This window comes from Ictalurus punctatus, chromosome 24, assembly GCF_001660625.3.
Source record: "Ictalurus punctatus breed USDA103 chromosome 24, Coco_2.0, whole genome shotgun sequence".
Taxonomy (NCBI): Eukaryota; Metazoa; Chordata; class Actinopteri; order Siluriformes; family Ictaluridae; genus Ictalurus; species Ictalurus punctatus.
In genome coordinates, this window is record NC_030439.2 from 5,004,041 (window position 1) to 5,026,842 (window position 22,802).

At 41.0% G+C, this 22,802-nt stretch overlaps 2 protein-coding genes across 4 annotated transcripts in view; one reads left to right on the top strand and one right to left on the bottom strand.

The window, feature by feature from the left end:
* The first annotated feature begins 715 nt into the window (after positions 1–715).
* med30 (mediator complex subunit 30) lies at positions 716–20,334 on the top strand. Of its 3 annotated transcripts, none has more exons than XM_047150455.2 (6): positions 767–821; positions 1,222–1,441; positions 2,971–3,186; positions 3,764–3,922; positions 9,581–9,688; positions 16,989–20,334. In XM_047150455.2, the coding sequence occupies exons 3-6, from the start codon at positions 3,034–3,036 to the stop codon at positions 17,082–17,084; spliced, it is 516 nt and encodes a 171-aa protein (XP_047006411.1). In that variant the 5' UTR covers positions 767–821; positions 1,222–1,441; positions 2,971–3,033; the 3' UTR covers positions 17,085–20,334. The 3 variants fall into 3 exon arrangements, with proteins under 3 accessions (XP_017310070.1, XP_047006411.1, XP_017310072.1); XM_017454583.3 differs by having other exon boundaries at positions 779–821; positions 1,302–1,441; XM_017454581.3 differs by lacking the exon at positions 1,222–1,441 and having other exon boundaries at positions 716–821.
* Positions 18,642–22,802, bottom strand: part of ext1b (exostosin glycosyltransferase 1b) — a 95,046-nt gene continuing 90,885 nt past the window's right edge. The window contains exon 11 of the mRNA XM_017454580.3: positions 18,642–21,970. Coding sequence (XP_017310069.1) covers positions 21,785–21,970 — 186 coding nt within the window. The 3' untranslated portion in view covers positions 18,642–21,784. The remainder of the gene's footprint in view (positions 21,971–22,802) is intronic.

A 22,802-nucleotide genomic window follows, 5' to 3' on the forward strand; every position in this document is an offset into this window, starting at 1 on the left:
CTCACAATCATGATGTTATCTCAGTAAGTGCATCTAATTGTTGATTTAATGCATTTATAGTCTCCAAGTGAGTCAGCTCAAATAAACACAAACAAAGCCTTGCAGGGATGGGAGCTTCTCTGCAGCTTAATAGACTTGTGTGTGCTCTTCCAAAAAGATGATGTGTAGGATGTGCATCAGGCACTTAAAACAACAACAACAAACAAACAAAACAAAACCCCAAATACTAAGTGAATGTCTGAGTGTTATAGAGGATTCTGTAATTCTGGAAAGATGTTTACTTTAGTGTTGTGTTGTTTTAATTCCAGCCAAACTCAACAACAACAACAACAACAACAACAACAACAACAACAACAGCAGCAGCAACAGAACCTTTCAAATACTAAATGTAATTTCCCCTGTGTGGAGGTAATCCAACAATACATAAATATGACAGGGCATATCACCTAAGCAGCTCTTGAAATTCTATAGTTATTAATAAACTAGTAATAATAGTAAACAAGCCCAATTTATCAAAACTGTAACACGAACTCTTGGAATCAAATCGGTTATTTATCATATTCTGTCATATTTAGCATATTCTTATCATATTTCCTGCTAAAGAAAGAAGTGCGAAAGCATTTTGATGCGTGTTTACTTTAGATTATAGGGGTAAAAATAAATTCTCTTGCTGCTTTAAAATGAATCCGATGAGCCTTCTTTATATACTTTACGGTAAAGTCTCCAACTCTCGCGGTAACTGACCGAAGTGCGGCCGAGATCTCGACACGCCAAAGAGGAATGACATCTTGTCAACAGTCCCCATAGAAGTAGCATTACAGGTAACTGTAAATAAGTAAAACATTCGAAAAATAGCAAAGAACTTTGGTTTGAAATGTATACAGGACCGCTGTCTTATTGCATAGCCTTGTTTTGACATTTTGCGCCTTTTACTCTTGGAGAGTTTTCTGTAAGCCAGTTGTGTTAGCTAACCTAGTTAGCCAATAGGGCAGTCACCAGCTGGTAATGTTTACTCTAACCTGGAAGGTGCTGTTTCACATCAGTAATTACTATTTTATAACAGAAACTAGTTCGTTTGTAAACCGTCCCGATTTGGCGTGACAAAATAGAATTAGTGTGTCTATCTGTTTATCTAGAATCGATTATTATTCACATACGGTGTACCTACAAGTGAACCGTTAGTTAGTTATACTGAGACCAGACCGGTTATTTGTCTTCCAGCCATATTCCTATTAACCCCGCCTTCTGCGCTCTGATTGGTTGAATAGCTCATAAGGTAACCTTCTGATTGGACACGACAGGAACTGTGCTCAAACGATCCATCCATCCATCCATCCTTCCATCCATCTTCAGTAAGAGCTTTATCCTGGTCAGGGTTGCAGTGGATCAAGACTGGGCCCTATCCCAGGAACACTGAGCGTAAGGCGGGAATGCACTTTGGGTAGGACACCAATCCAACCCAGGACACCACACACACACACATTCCCAGCATGTTTTTGGGAGGTGGTTGGAAACCAGCGAACGTAGACAATACCCACTCCACAAAGGCAGTAACCAAAGCTCCGGCTCAAACCCGGAGACCCTGGAGCTGCGTATCTCTTACCGATTTCTGTGCATACACTTTATTTGGATCTCCTACAGAGTGTCCGAAAACTCAGGAACCCATCCATCCATCCATTTTCTGTAACACTTATTCTACACAGGGTCACGTGGGAGCCTGGATCCTATTCCAGGAAACTCGGGGCACAAGGCGTAGGGACACCCTGGACGGGGTGCCAACCCCTTACAAGGCACAATCGCACACACACTCGCACACTACGGACAATTTGGAAATGCCACTCAAGCTACAGTGCGTCTCTTTGGACTGGGGGAGGAATACCGTAGTACCGAAACGCTCAAAGCACAGGGAGAACATGCAGACTCCACACACACAGGGAGTTAACATTGCATGAAAGGGTAGAGACTCTAATTGCTTTCTGAATTTTTCGGACACCCTGTAGACCATATTTATATCCATTAACTCTTTAATCCACTATAAAGGTAGGTACTGCTGTACCCAATTTGCACTACTCTGACTGACTAGATATTATTTGGATGGTGGTTGACCGTTCTCACAGTATCGGTGACACTGATTCAGTGACATGGCAGCGTATCATGAGTGTGTCGGGCTCAGCAGCATTGCTTAAAAAACAGATTTTAATGATGACCAATGAACTTCTATAAATGCTTAACAAAATATATTCTTCCCAAGACCTAGTGTTCAGTGCGTGCTATTGTAATTGGATTGATTCATAACTGTCCAGACTGTGAGAATCCAGGACTCTTAGAGCAGGAGGCAAATTTGACAGAATAGTCATGGAACAAAAGGTCAAGATATCTTCTGTTCCCCTGTCAAGATGTGTCGCATGATTGGCTTCAGTACATAATACTGTAGAAAGTAAAACACGTGTCATCTTTGCCCTAAATCCAGGCTCAGATTTGGTTTCTGAAAGTGGGGGTCTGTAATGTGTGTGTATATATAGGAATTAAAAAGCTGTAATGGCTCGAATAAATAAATATGATGCAACATATTTGCATTGCAGTTCTTAGACTTACATTTGTGACGTGATCATAAGAAGGTCCTTAGAAATTCTTTTACTCTGGAAAGGGTGCCTGGCTGCAAAATGTCTGAGAAGACCTGACACGAACCATAGGAGCAAGGAGCTTAAGGAGCAAGCCTGGGAAGATGTAATATAGGGTAGTAGCTTTACGAATCACAATCTGAGGATTGTGATTCCCTTGTGGTATTTAGATGCTGAAATGTGATATGCTGAATGAAGTGTGAAGCTCATTAACCAAATCCGTCCATTGTCTTCTTTGTCATCCTTTGTAACTGCTTTATCCTGGTCAGAGGCAGGAATACACCCTGGAGGGGATACACAAATCCGTTGTAGCACACTTATTTAGCTCTGTCCTGTGTCTGTGTTGTAGGCATGCCACTGTGTGACACGAAGTAGCCACCTGCCCTAGTGCCTCTCCCCCTCTTCTGACCTCATGACAACCCCACCACTTGGCCAGTTTCCTGCGCAGCAGGCGCAAGCAGCCCGGGATGTAAACACAGCCTCACTATGTCGCATTGGACAGGAAACCGTGCAGGACATAGTTTTAAGAACCATGGAGATCTTTCAGCTGCTTAGAAACATGCAGGTGAGTGTGAATAAGGAAGAATCCCCTGGAGGTCGAGACTGTGCGAGTCAGGCAGTTTGTGCCCATTTATTTAGTTCAGGTTTGTATTGGGTTGTTATTTTTATGACTTTAAATTTCAGCTGAGTACACACAGACACACACCTGCATGGTAACCTCGTTTGGGTTTTTACGGCACAAAAATATAGCACCAACAAAGACCCAGCGTGCACTCGAATACAAAAATTCCAGTAATTAAAAAGGGCTTTACTAATAAAATTAAACTCAAATAAATAGAATAGTCTTAGAATAACAAAAAAAAATCTACTTATAAGTATTTAACTTGAACACACGTAAATAAAAATAAAAAAACATTTTCTGATTGACACGGTTGTGATTGATAGTTGTTCAAAAAAAAAAAAACATTATGAAGCCTATACAACATATAAAGTGCTTTATCAGTGTGATTTCTAATGTGGAGAAGTCTGTGAAACTTTATTATCAGCTCATTTACTGGCCATTTATCATATATATCCAAATGTTATTCTTATGTCTGCTCATCTTTTTTTTTTTTGTTTGCCTGTCCACGTTTCTGCCACAGCTACCGAACGGGGTCACGTACCATCCTAACACACATCAGGACCGACTGGGGAAGCTGCAGGAGCACCTGCGCATGCTGTCTGTCCTCTTCCGCAAACTGCGCCTGGTCTATGACAAATGCACTGAGAACTGTGCTGGTCTGGAGCCCATTCCTCCTGAGGTTACCACCCATTTTCACATTTCTCTTTACACAGTACAAGGTCATAGCAGCACAAAGAGCATGTAGTACAGATCTGAAAAATATACCCATATAAATAAATAAACAAGTCTAGAAATCTGCTGGCTACATGGCTCCTAGAGTATTGCATCAGTGCATGCAGTTTAAATTAGATTAGCTTATTTGTTTTGATAAAGTTAGAGTTGAAATGATTAATAATTACAACTTTATCCTCTCAGTCAGGGACTCTCACAAATATCTGTGTACAAACTCAGCCATAGTGGTCTGCCCACGAGCCACAGAGCAGTGCTAAGTGGTCCATTTGACTGTTAGTTTCTCACCAATTTCCAGGAACGTTCAGCATCAGTAGCGGAGACAACAAAAACGCAGTGCAGCCATATGACAATTACCGCAGAGGCTCGGCTCGGCTAGTTGGCGATGTACAAGAGGATAAGCAGGACGTCGTTGACTGTGGTATTAGCATTGAATTGTGAAGTTTTGAAACTTGATCTGTTTCAGCAGAGTGTACAGATATGGAGGAGAGAGACCTGGACAGAATACTAGCTGCTGCACCGCTGGGGGGGGCACATGGGTGGCTTAGTGGGTAGCACGTTTGACTCGCACCTCTGGGGTTCAGGGTTCAAATCCGGTCCTCCGGTACTCCGGTTTCCTCCCCGGTCCAAAGACATGCGTTGTAGGTTGATTTGTATTTCCAAATTGTCCGTAGTGTGTGAATAGGTGTGTGAATGTGCCCTGCGATGGGTTGGCACCCCGTCCAGGGTGTGCCCCGAGTTCCCCGAGTGGGATAGTCTCCTGGATCCCCTGTGACCCTGTGTAGAAAAAGTGGTATGGAAAATGGATGGATGGAATTCTCACTGGCACCACTATCAGCAGGCAGTCAAATGGCATTGTGGGTAATATACGAAAGCATTAACCAGCGTGAAAATAGATGAAAGAAGAAAATAGAGCAAAACAGAATTTTTCCTTTAAAACTTATTGGTGGTCCTATTGGTGATTGCTGTGCATGCTCATGCTGTTCATGCTGTGCTGTTGACTTGGCTAAAGCAGAGTTTTTCCACATTAATCATTTGGTATGAGATTTATTCATCTACTCTTACACTTGTTCACTACTGAATTGTTTGTCAGTCTGAATTCTGGTTTCATATCCTTATTCTGCAAATCACAGAAATGCACTGCCCGGAAAGATGTAGAAAAAAAAAAAAACACTTTGGTGAAAACCAAATGTCTCCCCCCATAAATCCATCTCCTTACTGTCAACAGTGGGCATTTTGTAGTAATATTATTTCTTGTAATTGTTCCGTTTAGACTTGTACTCTTACCCCACACTAAAACATCACTTTCCAGAAGAGCATTTTTGAGGCGTATAGAGTAGTCTTCCCAGAGCCTGACAAGGAAAAGCATTAGAAGAGGAACAGCTTTGAATGGTCATTTTTAACAGTATGTTTAAACCATGTATGTATAGCCAAAAAGCCTCCCTGCTTTTGTGAGGATGTTTACATTGGCCAAGCTTCTACATTTTGACGTCATGTGCTCTGTACGTTCTTCTGAAGCTAGCTCTTCAAACAGGAAGTGGGCTAATGGAGTCAGTGGCATTACCTCATCACCGCTCTAATGAGATGCAGGCCGCAGTACGAACAGCTGGCACAGTCGCTTGCGTCAGCGTTTTCCACAGCGAGCAGTCCCGCGCTCCTCAGCGCCCTGGAATTTCCTGCGCAGTCGAAAAGAGCCAATGTCATTTCATTTACCACTTCACTTTTTCCATCTGTTTTTTCTCCCTCAAAGTAAAGAAAATGAGTGGACCTCTTTGAGTCATTCTTCTCTGTCAAGCAGCAAAGCACATCATCCCTCATTGTCCAAAGTATGAGTAACGTGCCGTTGCTTTTCTCCCACTCTCACCCCCTGCTGCTACCAGAACACTTATCATGAAATCTCTTATGGGTTTTTTTTTTTTTTTTTTGGGGCCAAAAGCTTGTTGCTAGGCTTGAATTTGTCATCCATAAAACGAGTGCAGGGTCGACACTGTGGCGCACTGTAGTATGTTGCTGCCTCACAGCTGCATGGTTCCCGGTTTGATCCTCACCTTGGGGTACTCTCTATGAGGAGTTTTCTGTGTTCTCCCTCGATCCGTGTGGGTTTCCTCTCGGTTGTTAGGTTTCCTCCTCTCACCTCCCAGAAACCAGTCGGTGGACTGGCTATGCTAATGTCCCTACATGTGAATGCATTTTTGGCATAGACTAGAATTCCTAGTAATCCTGGGATAGACTCCAGGATAAAGTGGTTAGTAAAGATAATGGAGTCCTGCCTTTTAAAGGCTGCTTCGTTGTCCAGTATTTGTTGTATGACCAGGATGTAACGGCACAAAAGCTATAAGACCTTTAAATATCCATATAAGTATATAAGTATACATAAATACACAGAAATTTGAATCACCAGATTTTTTGTTTTTAATATGACAAAGTGTGGTATAATCTACGTAATTCAGGTAAATATTCTCTTATCTAACTCTTATAGCAAAACATTAACAAACTAGAAAGTGATGTAATATCAGCTAGAGGGTCCAGGTGTAATGTATTGTGATTTGCAGTATGTTCAGTACTGTATTTAGCGATATGTGGAGCAGTGCGGCAAGCAGTACTAATGATTACGGAATAACACACAACACACTATGAAGTTATATGAAAATAATGGGTGTGTGATGTGGCACGAGTTTTACTTTATTAGACAACACGTTTTTTTTTTTTTTTTGGGGGGGGTTGGATGAGTTTTTATTAGTCTTAGATTATGTGGCATGTCTGCCGTTCAAGTCCCTGTGTAGGAGCTGTTACTGTAGAAACAATAATGTATTAGAACGAGGACATTAATATTAACCTGTCATTCACGTTACAGCCCGAACGCCTGCCCGAGCCGAACATAATGCACATTGACCACTCCGATTAAAAAATCCGATCGTGCTGCTGACGTATAAGAACATGTAAAGCATGCCTTAAGACTCAAGAGTACTAGTACAGTTGGTTGAAATTGAATACAATTATATACTCAGATCTGACTTCATGGATCTTATGGGTTACTTGAATTTGCTAGAAGAAAATCGCTGACTATTGAAGTACATACGTATATTTTCATTTGAAGGACAAACAGTTTGTTTGTTCCGGCTGATCCTAAATAGGTATGGAAGGACAGACTTAGGACAGCTTTCATACCCACCCGGCACGATATCAGGTTACTTCTTTGATTCTGTGCACCAGCAGGTGTCAGTGTGATTTAAGCTGAGGTGACCGACTTCAGAGACTACACTGGTAATTCGTCAAGGTTGTTTCAGGATGGAAGTGTTTACAAAAAAATAAAATAAAAAAAAAGACTGAATTATTAGAAGTGATGTGGAACTGATTGAAGCAAAGCACTGTGGATGGAGCAGAGTAATAAGGGAGATGTGTGAAGCACAGTGGACATGCTGGGGTTCACTCCAAGGACTACAGTAAAGTATCAGAGAAGATGAATTATTTGAAGGTGCCAGGGCAAACAAATACAATCAGACATACCAGACAAGAAAGTGGTGGCACACAGACCATGTTCATATAATAACACTATTTTTTACTTTAGCTTTTTTTTTAGGTAATGGAAAATGTCCAGCAGTTTGAACATTCATACCCAGTTATGGTAGAAATGGCAAAAATAATGGATGCGTGTTTTCTTTCAACCAAGAAAAGGCTGAGAGTTGAAAGTCGAAACTCAGTGGCAGCTTGACAGTTTAACAGTACAGCTGCTAAACTCCAAGAACGACAGCATAAACATTGAAACCTGAAGTAATTTCTGGCGAGACTGTATATCGTTCGTTTATGAAATGTGATGTTTGTGAAACGATTGTTATTTGGAAGGCACTTCTAAGTGCTAATGAGCTCATTACTCAACCGACAATTTGGTCTGATCTTTGTTAAGTAATGTCTTTTCCCCTCATTCTTTTCTACATCTGATTAGGAAACATTTACCCAGACATCTCAACACGATACCATTTTTTTCATTCCTCACACCCATACTGAAACCTTGAGTATCAGCTATGTTTTAATATTAAGCGTGAAGATGAGTGATTATTCATTGAAGCGCTTCACTTAAGATGGGCATCTAAAGAAGGATGACCATGGTCAAACTTTCAAGCACTCTACTACCCTACAAGAAGAAATGCATAACCATCAACATCACAGTACAAACTTTGACAATATATATATATATATATATATATATAAGTCTAGAATCCTTATATATTTTTTAAATATATATATATATATATATATATATATATATATATATATATATATATATATATATATATATATATATATATATATATATATATATATAAAGAACTAAGGGTATGATGATATGACAAAAACATCATATCATTCTCGAAGTCAGTTCTATGAGACCCGATATGCATGACAATATTGCTTACAGTCTGCCAGCAGTACATTAGTGTTCCATTAAAAAATGTAATATCTAGAAAATGTGATTTATAGTTTATTCCTATTAAAATGCTTTTTAAATAAATAAGTATTTTACTCGGAAAAGGAGAACGAAATAATCATTTTACAATTTAAAACATTAACAACCAAATTTTAACATAGCATCAGCTGCCTTCAGTCAGTTTGTCTTTATTAAAAAAAAAAAAAACAATTAAAAATGTCAAATAAAAGAAATCAAAAATATATAGATATCCACGTCATGATGTCCACGACATCTTGTTCATATCTGCAATAAAATGGGTATGTAAACAAAAATGTTTCCAGGAAAAACATACAAAAACTCCCTACTTAAGAGCAGAAATTAAATAAAACTTTTGTGTATATAACTGCTAAATTATATAAAAGAATAAATAGCATGTTATAACAATGTTATGTCAGATATCCTCCTCAGCATTATTTTCTTGATGATATTGGCTCAATACCAGTATAAGATAGCTGATTTGTGCCAGCGGCTCTCTGGCTTAGTGTGTAGCACGTTTGTCTCGCACCTTCAGGGTCGGGGTTTTGAAACCCTCCTCCGCCCTGTGTACGTGGACTCTGTATGTTCTCCCCGTGGTTCAGGTCCCCCCCCCCCCCCCCCCCCCCCCAGGTACTCTGGGTTCCTCCACATGCGTTGTAGTCTGAGGGGCATTTCCAAATTGTGGTGAAGTTTGAGAATGTGTGTGTGATTGTGCCCTGTAATGGGTTGGCATCCTGTCCAGAGTGTCCCCTGCTTTGTGCACCAAGTTCCCTGGGATAGGCTCCAGGCTCCCCCCCACGACCCTGTGTAGGATAAGCGGAACAGAAAATGGATGGATGGATGCCATCATTACATACTGTAGAACCTATATTTGAAGCATTCAACATATTAGTGACTGTTGGTTCAGTTTCCCAGTATGTACTACTCGAAATGTGTGTGTCAGCATTCTGAGGACCGTCCATTATCTCAATGTAAAGCATTGCAATTGTGTCTGTAGGCTTGATTGCATTCATTTGATTCCTCCCTGAATGGTCTCTACATTATGCAGCATGGTTGGAAAAATTGCAAGGTCATAGCAAAGTTGTAGACAGTTGCATCTATTTAATCTTATCTGGTTTGCCTTTAAGAGCTATGCCCTGATGTTTGTTCTTGCCTCTGTTGCAGCAACTCATCCCCTATGTGGAGGACGACAGCTCCAAACTGGACGAGCGTGTAGCCAGTCAGATGCGTTCAGCCAGCGAAGAGAGAAGAGAAGTGCTTGAGGTGAACAAGGTCAGTGCAGTATGTTTGCCCTAGTATGCACACAGAAATCCAAACAAATGTATTTTTTTTTACTGGCTAATTTATCCCAGAACCTTTGTGTAGGACCTCAAGATCAATCAGTATGACCCGGTGGCCCGGACAAGTAATCTTGTGCGGTGCCGTATTCTGCCCGGACATGTTTCTCATTTAAAACCGAGCTGCATTGGTAAATAGCTTTGGGCTGACCAAACGAGCAGCTGCAAATGACATGTTTGATGCAGACAACGTGCAGTGGGAATAAGGGATGTGGAACTCGGGGGAGGTCAGCGTCACAGCCAAATGTGGGGAGCAGATGTCAGGCACTTCTCTGCATCTGCCTCAGCTGTGCCTTCAAGCATGAAAGGAATGGATGGATAGATGGGATTGGTGGAATATTTCCAAGGAGGCACACAAGGGACATCAAATGTTACAAACAAACAGTAGAGAAAAAATTTTCTCAGGGGTAGGATTATATGGTATCGTGACAGATTATATGAAATGCCTGGTACAAAATTAAACATGCCCAGACCTGTTTGGCCTGACTATTCCGCACCATCTTCACACACACACACACACACACACACTGGTATGTTTATTTATGTATTTATTTTTTCCCAGCAGTATCGTATAGTGTCTTCCAAGTTTAATTCCAGTTACTGAGCACTCTGTGAGAGTTGTCCAGCAGTATGTATAATAGTGCAGGGCTCCTTTCGGGAGCTGTGAACGATGGCCCTGTCCTTGTTATCTGTCGATTAGGGTAATTGCTGTTAGTCAGAAGTCACCTGAAATATAGCTCTGCGGTCCTCTGAGTAGTAGAGCGACCTTCATCCTTATCACTGTTCACATATTCACACACTTCTCCGCTTCTGTCCACATCTTTTACGTCGGCTGTGTTGGAGCTGACACTGATTTGTGCGGCCCATTTGCTTTGTTGCATTTTTTCCTGTCTGGTCTCAGCAGCTTAATTGCGAACATGCATCTTTGTCTCAACTAAAAGAGCCGCCTGAATTTCTCAGCGAGTTAATACTGGAACAGCCTCGCAAAACGCTGAACACAAGCAAAGCTGATCTAATCTACAGCAGCGAATTAGTTCATTATTGTGCTCTAGACAATTTATAACACCACCTGATCTCAGAGAGAGCAAACCTGAGTGTGTGTGTGTGTGTGTGTGTCCCAGCGGTCTAAGCTCGCTGACGCTGTGGTGGCGGGCCGTCTCTCTTCAGAGCAAGCCGTTTGATTTAATATCTCTCTAAGTGTGAATAAATTCCTGTCACAGCCCATTAAAAAGGCCTTGGAGAGATCGCAGCTCTTATTAATTCTGTGGCGTTCCTCTCCGCTCTCCTCTCTCCCCCTCCATGCCTCTCCCTCCCCCCAGATTTTTTAATACCCTGTTAATTACCGTGTCTGTCCTCTTTATTCAAATGGGAAAGTGAGATATTATAGAGGAGAATGTTTGTAATTTCAGACAGGACTCCGAACGGGTGGCGAGCGCATAATGAGCAGGGTTTTGGCATCAGCCGCTGTGGCTCTTATCACTGGAGCAGTGCTGGGGTTGTGGGGACTGATAAACAAACGCACACACAGCTGTAATGAGAGCTGGCTCGTCTCACTACACACACACACACACACACACACACACACACCCCAACTATTTCTCTCTCTCTCTTTTGCTCTCTCTCTCTCTCTCTCTCTCTCTCTCTCTCATACAAACACAAACCCACACATACATACACGTAGTTCTTTTATACTTACAGTGTACTCGTATGGCGCTCTCTTTCCACAACGCGCCACTTCCTGTGTTTCCCATGTGTGCAGAGCTGAGCTTGTCTTAATTGGTTTGTAGTGGGTAAACAGACAACATACAGCATGTTCAGGGTATAAGTGAGGATGTCTGAGAATTTTAATGCTCTGCTTAAGGCAGAGAAATATGTGTGCATTTGCTGTGTCGTTATGCGTTTCAGACTGAAAACAATTAGCAAGGAATTGTTTAGCTCCCTGCTTGTTTTAGTAATTGGATAAAAGCCAATAAAGGTCAGTTTATTTTTAAAGCAGTGCTCGAGCAAGGCAAGACTATTGAGGATTATTTCTTATCAGTCGACTCTTTAATATGTCGTTAGCTGATTAGTTGCATCACAGGGGATTTATGCACATTATTATTATTATTATTATTATTATTATTGGCGTTTTATTTGTTTTAATTAATTAACTGAAATTGCTCCCTTAATTACTAATTAATTAATACATTATTTACATTTTTACTTCAGGACTTTCCTTTTGTTTCTCGTAGCTTTCAAAGCTTTACCCAACTGATTTTCTTTGCTGTTCTTTTCTTTTCTTTTTCGCTGACTCTGTGGAAAAAAGACATCAACGCTTAAATAAAACTCAGAGGACAACCTTACAGATTATGAGTTCCTTTGAATACAAGGCTATCTTTTTCCATTTTACCTTTCTTTCCCATAACAGAAGATAGAAAGAAAAAAAAACACCCCTCTTTCCTTCAGATCCGACTTAAATGTGGAATTAGTGCTAAGCTCGCTCTCACAGATATCTCTCTCGTTCTCATGTTGTCAGTGAAGCGATCGCTGCGCTCCCGACGTTCAGAGAAGAGAGGAAAGCGAGCTCGTACCGTAGGAGAGATGCAAGAGGACGCCCGGTTTAGACTTTATATAGAAAACATGCTTTGTTTTAGCAAAAGCTTTTACCTTGAGTGGACATTTGAACTAGTTTCTAAGCATTGACAGTGATTTTAAAAGTTATTTACACCTTTCAAAAAGAGCAGTTTGCTTCAGTTCTCTGCTTTCTCATTGCACGTCTGTTCTGATTGCATCAGCTTTTGCCGCAAGTAGAGTTCATCCCTCCTGTGGCCATCCTTCCTCCCACTCCGTCTTCTCTCTCCTGCTTGTCCTTCACCTTGATCCTGTAATCTGTGAGGAGAACATCCCCTCGCTGTTCTCTATCTCAGTCTGATCACAGAGGGGCAGGCTCGCTTTGTGTAAACACTAGCCATCGACCACCAGTCTGGAACTCCAGCCTTTAAGTTTAACTCGTTTAACTTCAGAAGAAAAAATAAATAAATGAAAAAAATCTAAATGTGATTTTAAAGCAGGCCAAAGCAGATGAACTGAATGAGAACATACGTAGACTGGCAGATGAACTTAGCGATGAAGATTCCAGTCTTGTTGATGCCAGTCAAACCCCAACATCATAGTATTGTGTTCTGATTACATTTGGACTTCTTGCAGCAGCAAAGCACGTAACCAAGTACGGCACAATCGATACCTTCAGTTGATTGAAAAATGATCAGCAGCACAACTCTAATCAATGAAGCGCCTCTGCATTATCGACAGTACATCGTGCACTCATGCACTACACTACGCTTCCTTGTAGCGTTACAAAGATATACAGCTGCGGATTATAGTAATAGATTCTTTCTTTTTCTTTACAAAAAAAATTATGAAAAAACATCCAAACTTTGTTGGGTTTTTCCTGCTCACGTTCTGCCATTTCAGCAGAAGTATAATCCTGATCGAGCATAATACAGGACGGCAGCAAGCGTGCAACAGCTTTCGACATCTGTCCTCATTAGTAACACAGAATCATGGTGGCTATGCTGCGGCTTTGATCCGAGTTACTACTTTCAACCAGCGAGTTCATTTTTCATTTGTTGGTGATGTCCACCCCTCACTACAGGAATCTGCCAAGCTCAGTGCACATACTTTCGTTCCAGCATAGCAGCAGCAGCAGCAGCATGAATTCAGATGTCAACTCTTATTACTGCTACGGGCCATGCTGGCTGACTTCAGCTCTCTGCAATTCTGAAGGACTTCTCGAGAAAATGTGAGAGCCTGCACTCCTTATTATATATATCACGACTAGATTTGTGAGTTGTTGTGGGAGGAGAACGAGGAGGCGCAGCAGTGGTATTAGTGAAGCCCTTCCCTGCCTTCACCTGCTTAATCCCTTCACCTCAGCCCTCCACACTTACACTTGTGATTTCCTCTCCATCTGCAGGAATGAAAGTCTCTATAACTGAGTTTAATAGTCATTCTCCTGTGAATATTCTCCTGTGAATATTGTGACGGTGGATTGACTGAGGCCTGATGAAGACACTTGCCTTAGTTAGAGTGACACGGATCTGTCATAGTCCAGCAGTGTATATATTTATCAGTTGAATCTGTAAAACTTGTGGTTGCCTATTTGTGAGTTTGGAATAGCAGTAAGTGTTTTATTCCTCATATACCATAGAAGGTTAACGATTTATTACTTACTAAAGAACATGACATTGAGTACATTGTAATTGTGTACTATATGTACACAATAAACACAACAGTTTGTGCTGTTATAGGAAAATACTCAGCCACTGGGTGGTGTGATGAAATAGAGCAGAGTTTTGGAGACTTAAACTCCAGTGGCTTGACCTCACAGATTTGAAAGAGCTCGATTTTTTTTTTTGTTGGCTTTTGATCCTTTGTCACACATTATTATGGATGGTTCTTTTGAGCTTCTTTTAAGCTTCGGAGGAATGTGAAGCAGAACGGAGAAGCTAAATGAGGTGCTGTGTTTGAACTTTTGTAAGAACGAAGTACAACAGGAATATCAAAGTTTTCTCGCCATCTTCAGATTGTATCCGATAAGTGCAAGTTCATAAATATTCCTGTGCTCCGACGTGCTGAAGCAGACGTTCTCATCTAACTTTGTCAGCGGCTGTCAGAGCTTTGTCAGACGCTGGCTTAAGAGTGTGCACTTGTCTGTTTGAGAAATAGACATTCAAGCTTGATGAATTGGTATACCGACACTTATCTTGTAATGTGTTGTGCTTTCTTTGGCATCAATTCTATTGGACATGGATTCTATACAATAGTGCATGGCTGTTGCACCAATGATTGCATTGTGCACTTGCTCCGAATTGGACACGCTGTGCATTGTTGCCCTGATCTCCTCCTCCCGGATCATCCCAGAGGTTCTCAACAGTTTTGAGATCTGGGGACTATGCAGGCCACTGAAGCAGTGAAAACTTGCTGTCATGTTCTTGGAGCTATTCGGTGATGTGTGCCTAGTGACATGGTGCATTATCATGCTGGATGTATTCATCCGAGTGTGGATAAACTGTAACCAGGGGAGCGATGAACTTGGTCAGCAATGATGTTCAGATACGCCATGCAGTTCAGTACCTCTTCAATGGGTATCAGGGGTCCTAAAGTATGTCAGCAAAAACATTCTCCACACCATCACACTGCCACCATCAGTCTGTTGTGTTCATATCAAGTGCGATGGCTTTATGGACTTTGGATGCTTAATCCAGTTTAGGTGCTCCCATGACTGCTGGAGATGCACTTTTCTCGTTCTTTGCTGACAGTATCGGCAGCCAGGACGGTCTCAACTGTGCTATAAGAGTTGAAGACCAAGTGCAGTAAGTGGTGTGTGTTCTAAGACGACATTTTACACACGTTCGGAATTTGAAATTCCCCTTCCACCCCTCTGATCGTGTACATACGCTGTTTCCATCTACAGGATCGGCCATCTGTAGTAGTCTGCTTTTTGCACCATTCTCGGTAACCCCTTGAAATATTCATGTGTGAAAAGCTCTTTTGGAAACAGCTGCATGAACGAACTGCCAGTCTAGCAGCCTCCAACACTCGGTTGAACACAAACCGATTGTACGTTACGCTGTATTTATACCACACAGCGCAATCAAGTGGTGTATGACTTACGGTATAATAAACTAGCAACTCCATGCACGTTTATTCATTCCTCTTCAGGAAGCGCTTCATCCTGGTCAGGGATGGTCCAGAGCCAATCCGCATGTTTATCGGCATGGTTTTAGGAGGTGGAAGGAAACCGGGGAACCCGTAAGAAACCCACATAGACACACGGACAGTAATTCCACAGATCTACCACTTCCTGCTCGTGTAAGACAATTTCCTAGAAGATCACAGGTGACGAGATCAGAAGCATTTATAGTTGTTGGTTATAGAATGCATCTAGTGTCTAAATGATATTTTATAATATAAAATACTTCATTTATATTATATATATATATATATTTTTTAAGAATGCCTTTGACAAAAGAAGAACGTATTGAAGTCATTCTCATGGCCGGATCGGGAAGCTGTCAAACTTATTAACAAATTCTAAAGGACTGGGAGTGTTGAAGACCAACCGAGACGTGGACGTCCACGGATCTACTGACGAAGGCACAGCCGACGTGGTGCTGGCAAACATAGTTTTCTATGTATGGAGACTTTAGGGACACCCTGTATAATGATTCCTCGTTACACAGTTGCACGTTCTGACCATTTAGTACACAGTTCCAGAGGGGAATTATTTATAATCGTACTATTCGATGTCACCCAGATGAGGATGGGAGATTCCCTTTTGATTCTGCTTCTTCTCAAGGTTTCTTCCTCATATCGTCTTAGATAGTTCTTCCTCGCCACCATCGCCTTTGACTTGTTCGTTATGGATAAATTTATATCCGGAATTTATATATTTCTGTCCGTCTTTGATTTGTCTGCTCAGAGCACATTATTCCAAAAGGCCTGGTCTTGGCCTACGTATATGCTCATTGGCAAACTGTATTATTGCGAAGGCTTTTTCCTGGCACGCCTCTCATGCAGGTCAAATTTGTGCACTCTCTTTCTGATTGTAGAAGCATGTACTTTGACACCAACAGTTGCAAGACTCACTAGCAGATCCTGTGAGGAAATCTTGGGATTCTTAGAGGCTTCTTTTTGCATCAGACGGTCTGCTCTTGGGCTGAATTTGCTGGGACGGCCCGTCCTGGACTAATTGGCAATCATTTGAAAATAATTTGGAGATCTTTTAAAAATCCCTTGCCAGACTCATAGGCATCCATAATCTTTTTTTCTGAAGGCCTTACAGAACTCTTTCGATCTCGGCATGATGACACCACACACCTCAATAGCAAAGGGAACACCAGACACTAGATATGAGAGCGGTATAAATAAGACCGGTTCCACCTGCACTCCCTGAACAGGTTCTCATCACTAGCACTCAATCTTCAACACCTGATACTAATTTTATGGATGTGAAGGTGTGATAAATGTAGGGGTGTACTTACTTTCCCATGTGACTACACGACGGAAATTACTACAAAATGTCGATTTTATGTGTCATTTGATATCTGAGTGTATCACCTTTATTAATAGGCTCTGTTTCAAAGAGGATCAAATGTTTGCTTGTCCAAATATGTTACAAAAGCCAACAATTTCCATGGGGTGTACTTATTTTTGCACATGACAGTAAGTCTGATTATATATTATTTTTACAGAAACTCAAACAGAAGAACCAACAACTGAAGCAGATAATGGACCAGCTCAGAAACCTCATCTGGGAGATTAATTCCATGCTAGCTGTGAGGAGCTAAAACACACACACACAAACTCACACTCACACTCACACACTCTCTCCCTCCCTCCCTCCCTCCCTCCCTCCCTCCCTCCACACGGCCCACTCGCAAGACATATTATTGTCTACACACATTGCGTTGAGATGTGTTTTCACTGAGCATAAAGTAGAAAGATTGCAGCGACAGAAGGTACTGAGGTGAAAAATTGCACGAGGGAAGGAGGAAGGAGGAACGGCGGAATGAAACGGGGTAAATTTCGCTGCTCGTTCGTGCTACATGGTTGAGCAAGGATTCAGTTTATTTGCCTTGAATTCAATTTCCAGCAAGAATATTTAAAAGACAGAGTGGATCTCTTATTTGCTGTGATAAATTCATTCTTAATTGTATTCCAAATACTTGTAAATCTGAAGAATCCTTTTTTTTTTTTTTTTAATCTAAATTAAATATTTCATAACAGAAAATGTAGCAAGAATATATGTTACAGTATATATACTATGTAATATATATTGCAATGCTTTAATTTTTATTCAATGCAAAGCCCTATGTAATGCCAGAAATTCTGGCAGCTATATAATGCATTAATTATTAAACACTATATATAACTAGTGCTTTAAAAAAACAAAAACAAACAAACAAAAAAACCTCTGAGCTTTATTGTATTTATGATCTGCTGATTTGTTTGAATGGGTTGACGGATGGGATTAGTGCTTTCGATATAAAAATGTGCAGCATAAATAAAGATAAACATGTCTAAGTCGGACGTAAACACTTTTGACACATGCAAAACAGTTGTTTCCCTGTGAATGTTAAATAGAAACTGAAGCCTGGTTTATATTTAGTCCAAACTGCTGTGAAGCCTCAGAAGAATTTGGAGCGTTCAGTCTTTCAGAACAGGAGGACGATCTTCGCTGTCTGTCAGACAACAAGGCGGGCAGTAGATCTGTAAACGCGCACATTTTATCATGTCTGTTCAAACAAAATGGCGGCTCTTTGACTTTGGCGCTGTGGCATCATCTGAGGAGGGTGATACAGAATCACGTTTCTAAAGAACGATTTGTTTGATATCGATCAAAACATAATTGTGATAAAAAATTTAAGAAAACTTTATTCAAGTGCTAAGTAATGACGGAAAACTTTTTTTTTTTTTTTTTCTCCTTATAAACTCTTTACAAATTTACTGGATGACATCATTTAAAAATGAAGCGAAACACTTATTTATTCTGCCGGAGTATTTATTTATCTCTACTGCTCAGGCAATAAACTAGTTTTACTGTTTTAGAAGCGGTTTCATTTAAAAGGAACGACACTTCCAGCTGTCTACGATTTAAACGCAGTTAAACTAAAAGATTATGATCTACACCTTTCGTGATGAAGTGTGTTTGAGGAGCAAGTGTGTGAGACATCCCACCGGTTTCTGTCTGTTCGTTCACACGTCTCTACCGGCCAATCACAGCCGAGGCGAACGGGCACTATTCCAAAACTACCTCCTTTCCGACGTGCCGGATGTGTTGAACGAACGTCGTCACGCAAACAAAATAAAAGAAAAGAAATAAATAAATAAACAACACAATCATGTACCATCAAATAAGACTTTTATTCATTTTCTTATAAATCATTCATACAAAATTGGCATTATTCTATTTTCTTTATTATCTCTATAAAAATTCTTCTGTTAATTACAGGAGAAAGGAGGGTGGACAGGAGGGTGCAAAGACATAATGTTTAAAAAATAGAAGAAGCAGTTCTCAGATGCTGATGAGTAAGTAGTCCGAAGTGGTCATGCAAGTCTGCATTAAACCGAACCAACGTGCTCTCTGAGAGACATGAGAGACTCCAGTGTAAGTGAATACGAAGCTGTTTATGTGGCACGTTACATCCGAACATCCCTTCTTCATTAACGTGACATGGTCATAAATTCAGAGCCCAAATTGAATCAAAGGCACAATCAGGCAAAAGGTCACCGCTCATGCCCGGTCATGATTCCAAGTGCTGTTTGACTTATTGCTAATCAAAAAGTTACGCAGGAGCTTTTTTTTGTTTTTTGTTTTTTTTTTTAAAAATAACATCTCGTTCTCGTATTTATGCTTTATAAAGGTAGAATCTCAGAACCAGAATTCTCCGAACCGAACACGGTACAAAACGGCAGAAAATGATCCAAGTCTGAAACGTTGAACACATTAGCTGGAGAAAGTCATTTCCCTCACGGCTGCTGGTTACGAGTCTTTGGTGACGGATTATACAGCAGCGGCGGCGGCAGCAGCCTGAGCCTTCTCAACAAAGCAAAAAAAAAAAAAGTGCCAGTGAATGCTGAACAAATTGTTAACACTGTGAAATCACATACTCGTCATCTGATTTTGCATTTATACTCATCACATTGACGTTAGAGGCCAAGGCTGTATTACGACAAGCTGCGCATACTTGTGTCAGTTTGTGTTGGAAAGAAACAAAAAGGACATCTTGCACAAAATGACCTTTTATGATGCTGTACAAATGTTGGAACATTCTGAACATTCTGTCCATGATTACGGTACATATTTGCAAGAAAATAAATACAGAAGGCTGCGTTCATCGGCGTGCAAGGTGGAAAATTGAAAAATGTCAAACGAGATGGTTAGAACAGTTCACAATCGTAGATCGAGGCTCGATATGAAATTAAATTAAGGAGGGTTTCTGAACTTCGTTCACCAGATGTGTGCCACTGTTTCCTGCCAGCTACATTAGCTATCACTCTTTAATTACCATCATCCGTCATGTTTAAAGATAGACGGAGAAATTAAACACGGCTAAGCCTTCTGGAAAATTGTCTTTACTCTGCATTCATAACACATGGCGCTGCAAATCAAAGCCTCATCTCCGTAATAATGGATTCTTACAAAATCCCACATCGAGATGGTTAAGACATATTACAGACTGCAGACACAAATACATTCAGATTTGCTTTGAGGTGTTTAATTTCCTGCTCGATCACCTAAAAACTGTCACTCCTCTATCTGGGATCGTGTCGATAATTACAAATACAAAATGTAATCTGTAAACGTAAATAGCTTGGGGAAAAAAAAAAAAAAAAGAGTAAAGAATACAAAACAACCGAACAATAAATCCTCGTATTCACAGAGCTTGGTTATTCAAAACTGGAGATATTTGACATTTCGCTGTGTGTTGAACACAAAAATGTAACGTAGTGTTTGAGTAATTGTGAGATAAGAGCATCAGGTGTTTGTTAATGTTGTAGTGGGTACTGTGGTAAAAAGAACAAAGACGTGGGGGGTGGGGGGGGGGGCTTTGGCTCACGGCTGGTTCACTTTAAGTCCAGTTACTTTAAAAAGAAAAAAAAAAAAGGCCACTAAAGCACGCTGCTCCTTCAAGTAATCACATATTCAAGGATCTGTGCGAGGGAGACTGAAGAGCTCTACTCCGACAGAAACACTTAACACTACGGGACTGCAGAGAAGTACAGGGGTCTGATCATCATCATCATCATCATCATCATCATCATCATCATATAACCGTTCCTCTGATACAAAATCAGTCACAGAGGACGCAAGCTCAATTTAAAACGTATAAACACAGATGTGTGTACAGGTAAACTGAGCACAGGAAGTGTGCGGAGATTAGTAGTGGATGAAGAAGATTTGTACATGGATGCGTATCACACTGAAGTACTGTTAAAGGGTGAACAATGAGGCCGTTCCACGTCCTCGTTCTTCCACGGATCTGCAGAGATAGAGGAAAAGAAATTCCGCTGGGTGGAATTGGGCCTAAAATACACAATGAATCCTGTCCCAGTCAGCACCGAGTGTTTTACAAGCACTTCACAGGCAACTTCAGTGGCCCGGGTAATCAAAACTAACGCCTCCAGTTCTCCCACGTTCTGGCTTGTCGAGAGACAATACACATTTCAGAACTAATAAAGGAAATTCAATGCATAGGAGTCTATAATCGCAGAAAAAGGCAATTAGCAATCTTGGCACTAAAGGAATATAGACTGATAAAGAAATCGTCACATTAAACAAGCTTGCTTTTAGACACTGGCGATGAGAAAATGACTCTTGTTAATGTAAAAACACTGAATTCTGATCATGTGATTTTCTTCCTGTATAATAATGTATACTGCTTATTTATAGTACTGAAATGATCAAAAGAATTGAATAAATGAACAATTACCAACTGTTATAAGATATGTAAAGTGTACACACAGAAACGATCAATTCTCCAGGTCTTCATGTGCAAGATGTGAAGAATGAAGTATGGAAAATGTTCTGAAACTGGGAGTTGAGGATGAATTGTGGTTCGGATCCTGATGTATCTTGATGTAGAGGTGTGCATGTGTGTGTGTGTGTGTGTGTGTGTGTGTGTGTGTTTGTGTGTGGACACACATTGATGCATCCCTCCTGCCTTCTCCCATATTCTCTCATGTGCTGGCGAGGATCGTCTGTCCGTTACGGCATTCATTTAAAAAAAACAAAACAAAAACAAACAAACAAAAAAAAACATTCTTTCAAAGAGTCTTGGGGTCAAAACAAAAAGTGTGCTCTGGGTGTGTATATATGAAAGAGCCCAGAGAGTGCTCACATTCTGCCCGACTAGTCACTAACAGTTCACTATGTGGAATAAAGTGGAGGAGTCACACCCGCAGAGTCCTGTGCCTCGGTCCTCCTGCTCTCCACCGAGTGTTCCAGTGCCCCCTGCTGCACGCTCAGTAGGGGGCGCTCGTCAGGTCAGAGACGCTCAATTTCCCTGTATTTCTTGCGGAGGATGGAGACCTGGTCTTTAAACAAAACCGGGTCCAGTCTCATTTGCGAATGGACCAGAGGCATAGACCCAAACCAGCTGGCGAATTTGTTCATGCAGGTCTGGCGCTGGGCGAAGTGGTCCGGATCTGCCCAGCGAGACGCCCGGGACGTCTGGAAAGGGAAAATTCGGAGAAATTTTAGCAACGAAACATCTTCAGCACGCAGTTGATCGGTCGAAATTACAGCTGGTTTATATCAGCATTGATTTACATACACTGTATGGCTAAAAGTATGTGGACACCTGACCACCACAACAACATATTGTTGAACATCCCATTCAAGATTTATTCCCGCATCGCTGTTATAACAACCTCCAGTCTTCTGGGAAGGCTTTCCACTAGATTTTGGAGCGTGGCTGTGGGGATTTGTGTTCATTCACAAAGACAAGAGCGTTAGTGAGGTCAGGCAGTGACGTTAGGTGAGCAGGCCTGGGGTGCAATCACATCCCAAAAGTTCTTCCCGTCCAGCCTTTCCGAACCATGGAGCTCGCTTTGTGCACAGTAGAGCAGGTTTGGGCCTCAGTTGCAATGAAGAAAAATCTTCAATGTTACAGCGTACGAAGACATCGTATACAATCGTGTATTTACAACTTTGTGGAAACAGTTTGGGGAAGTACCATGTATGGGTGCGATGGTCAGGTGTCCACACTTTTGGCTCTTTCGGTACAGACACATTAAACCTACATTAAAAAGCATTGTTTAATATCCGCTCGAGGGTGGTAGTTTGTGTTTCTTTTCTTTTCTTTGCAAAACATGTATATTTTTTTTTAGACTGTTCACATGAATAATCAAATGCCAGTTATTAAGTTATAATCAGTATGATGTGACCATTCAGTTATGGGACTACTTTTTCAGTAAAAGAACTGTAGTTTTGAGTCAGCAGATTAAAGTAGTTTCAGTTAAGCGATGAGAATTGTAACCAGCAGTGCTTTTCACGGCTTTAT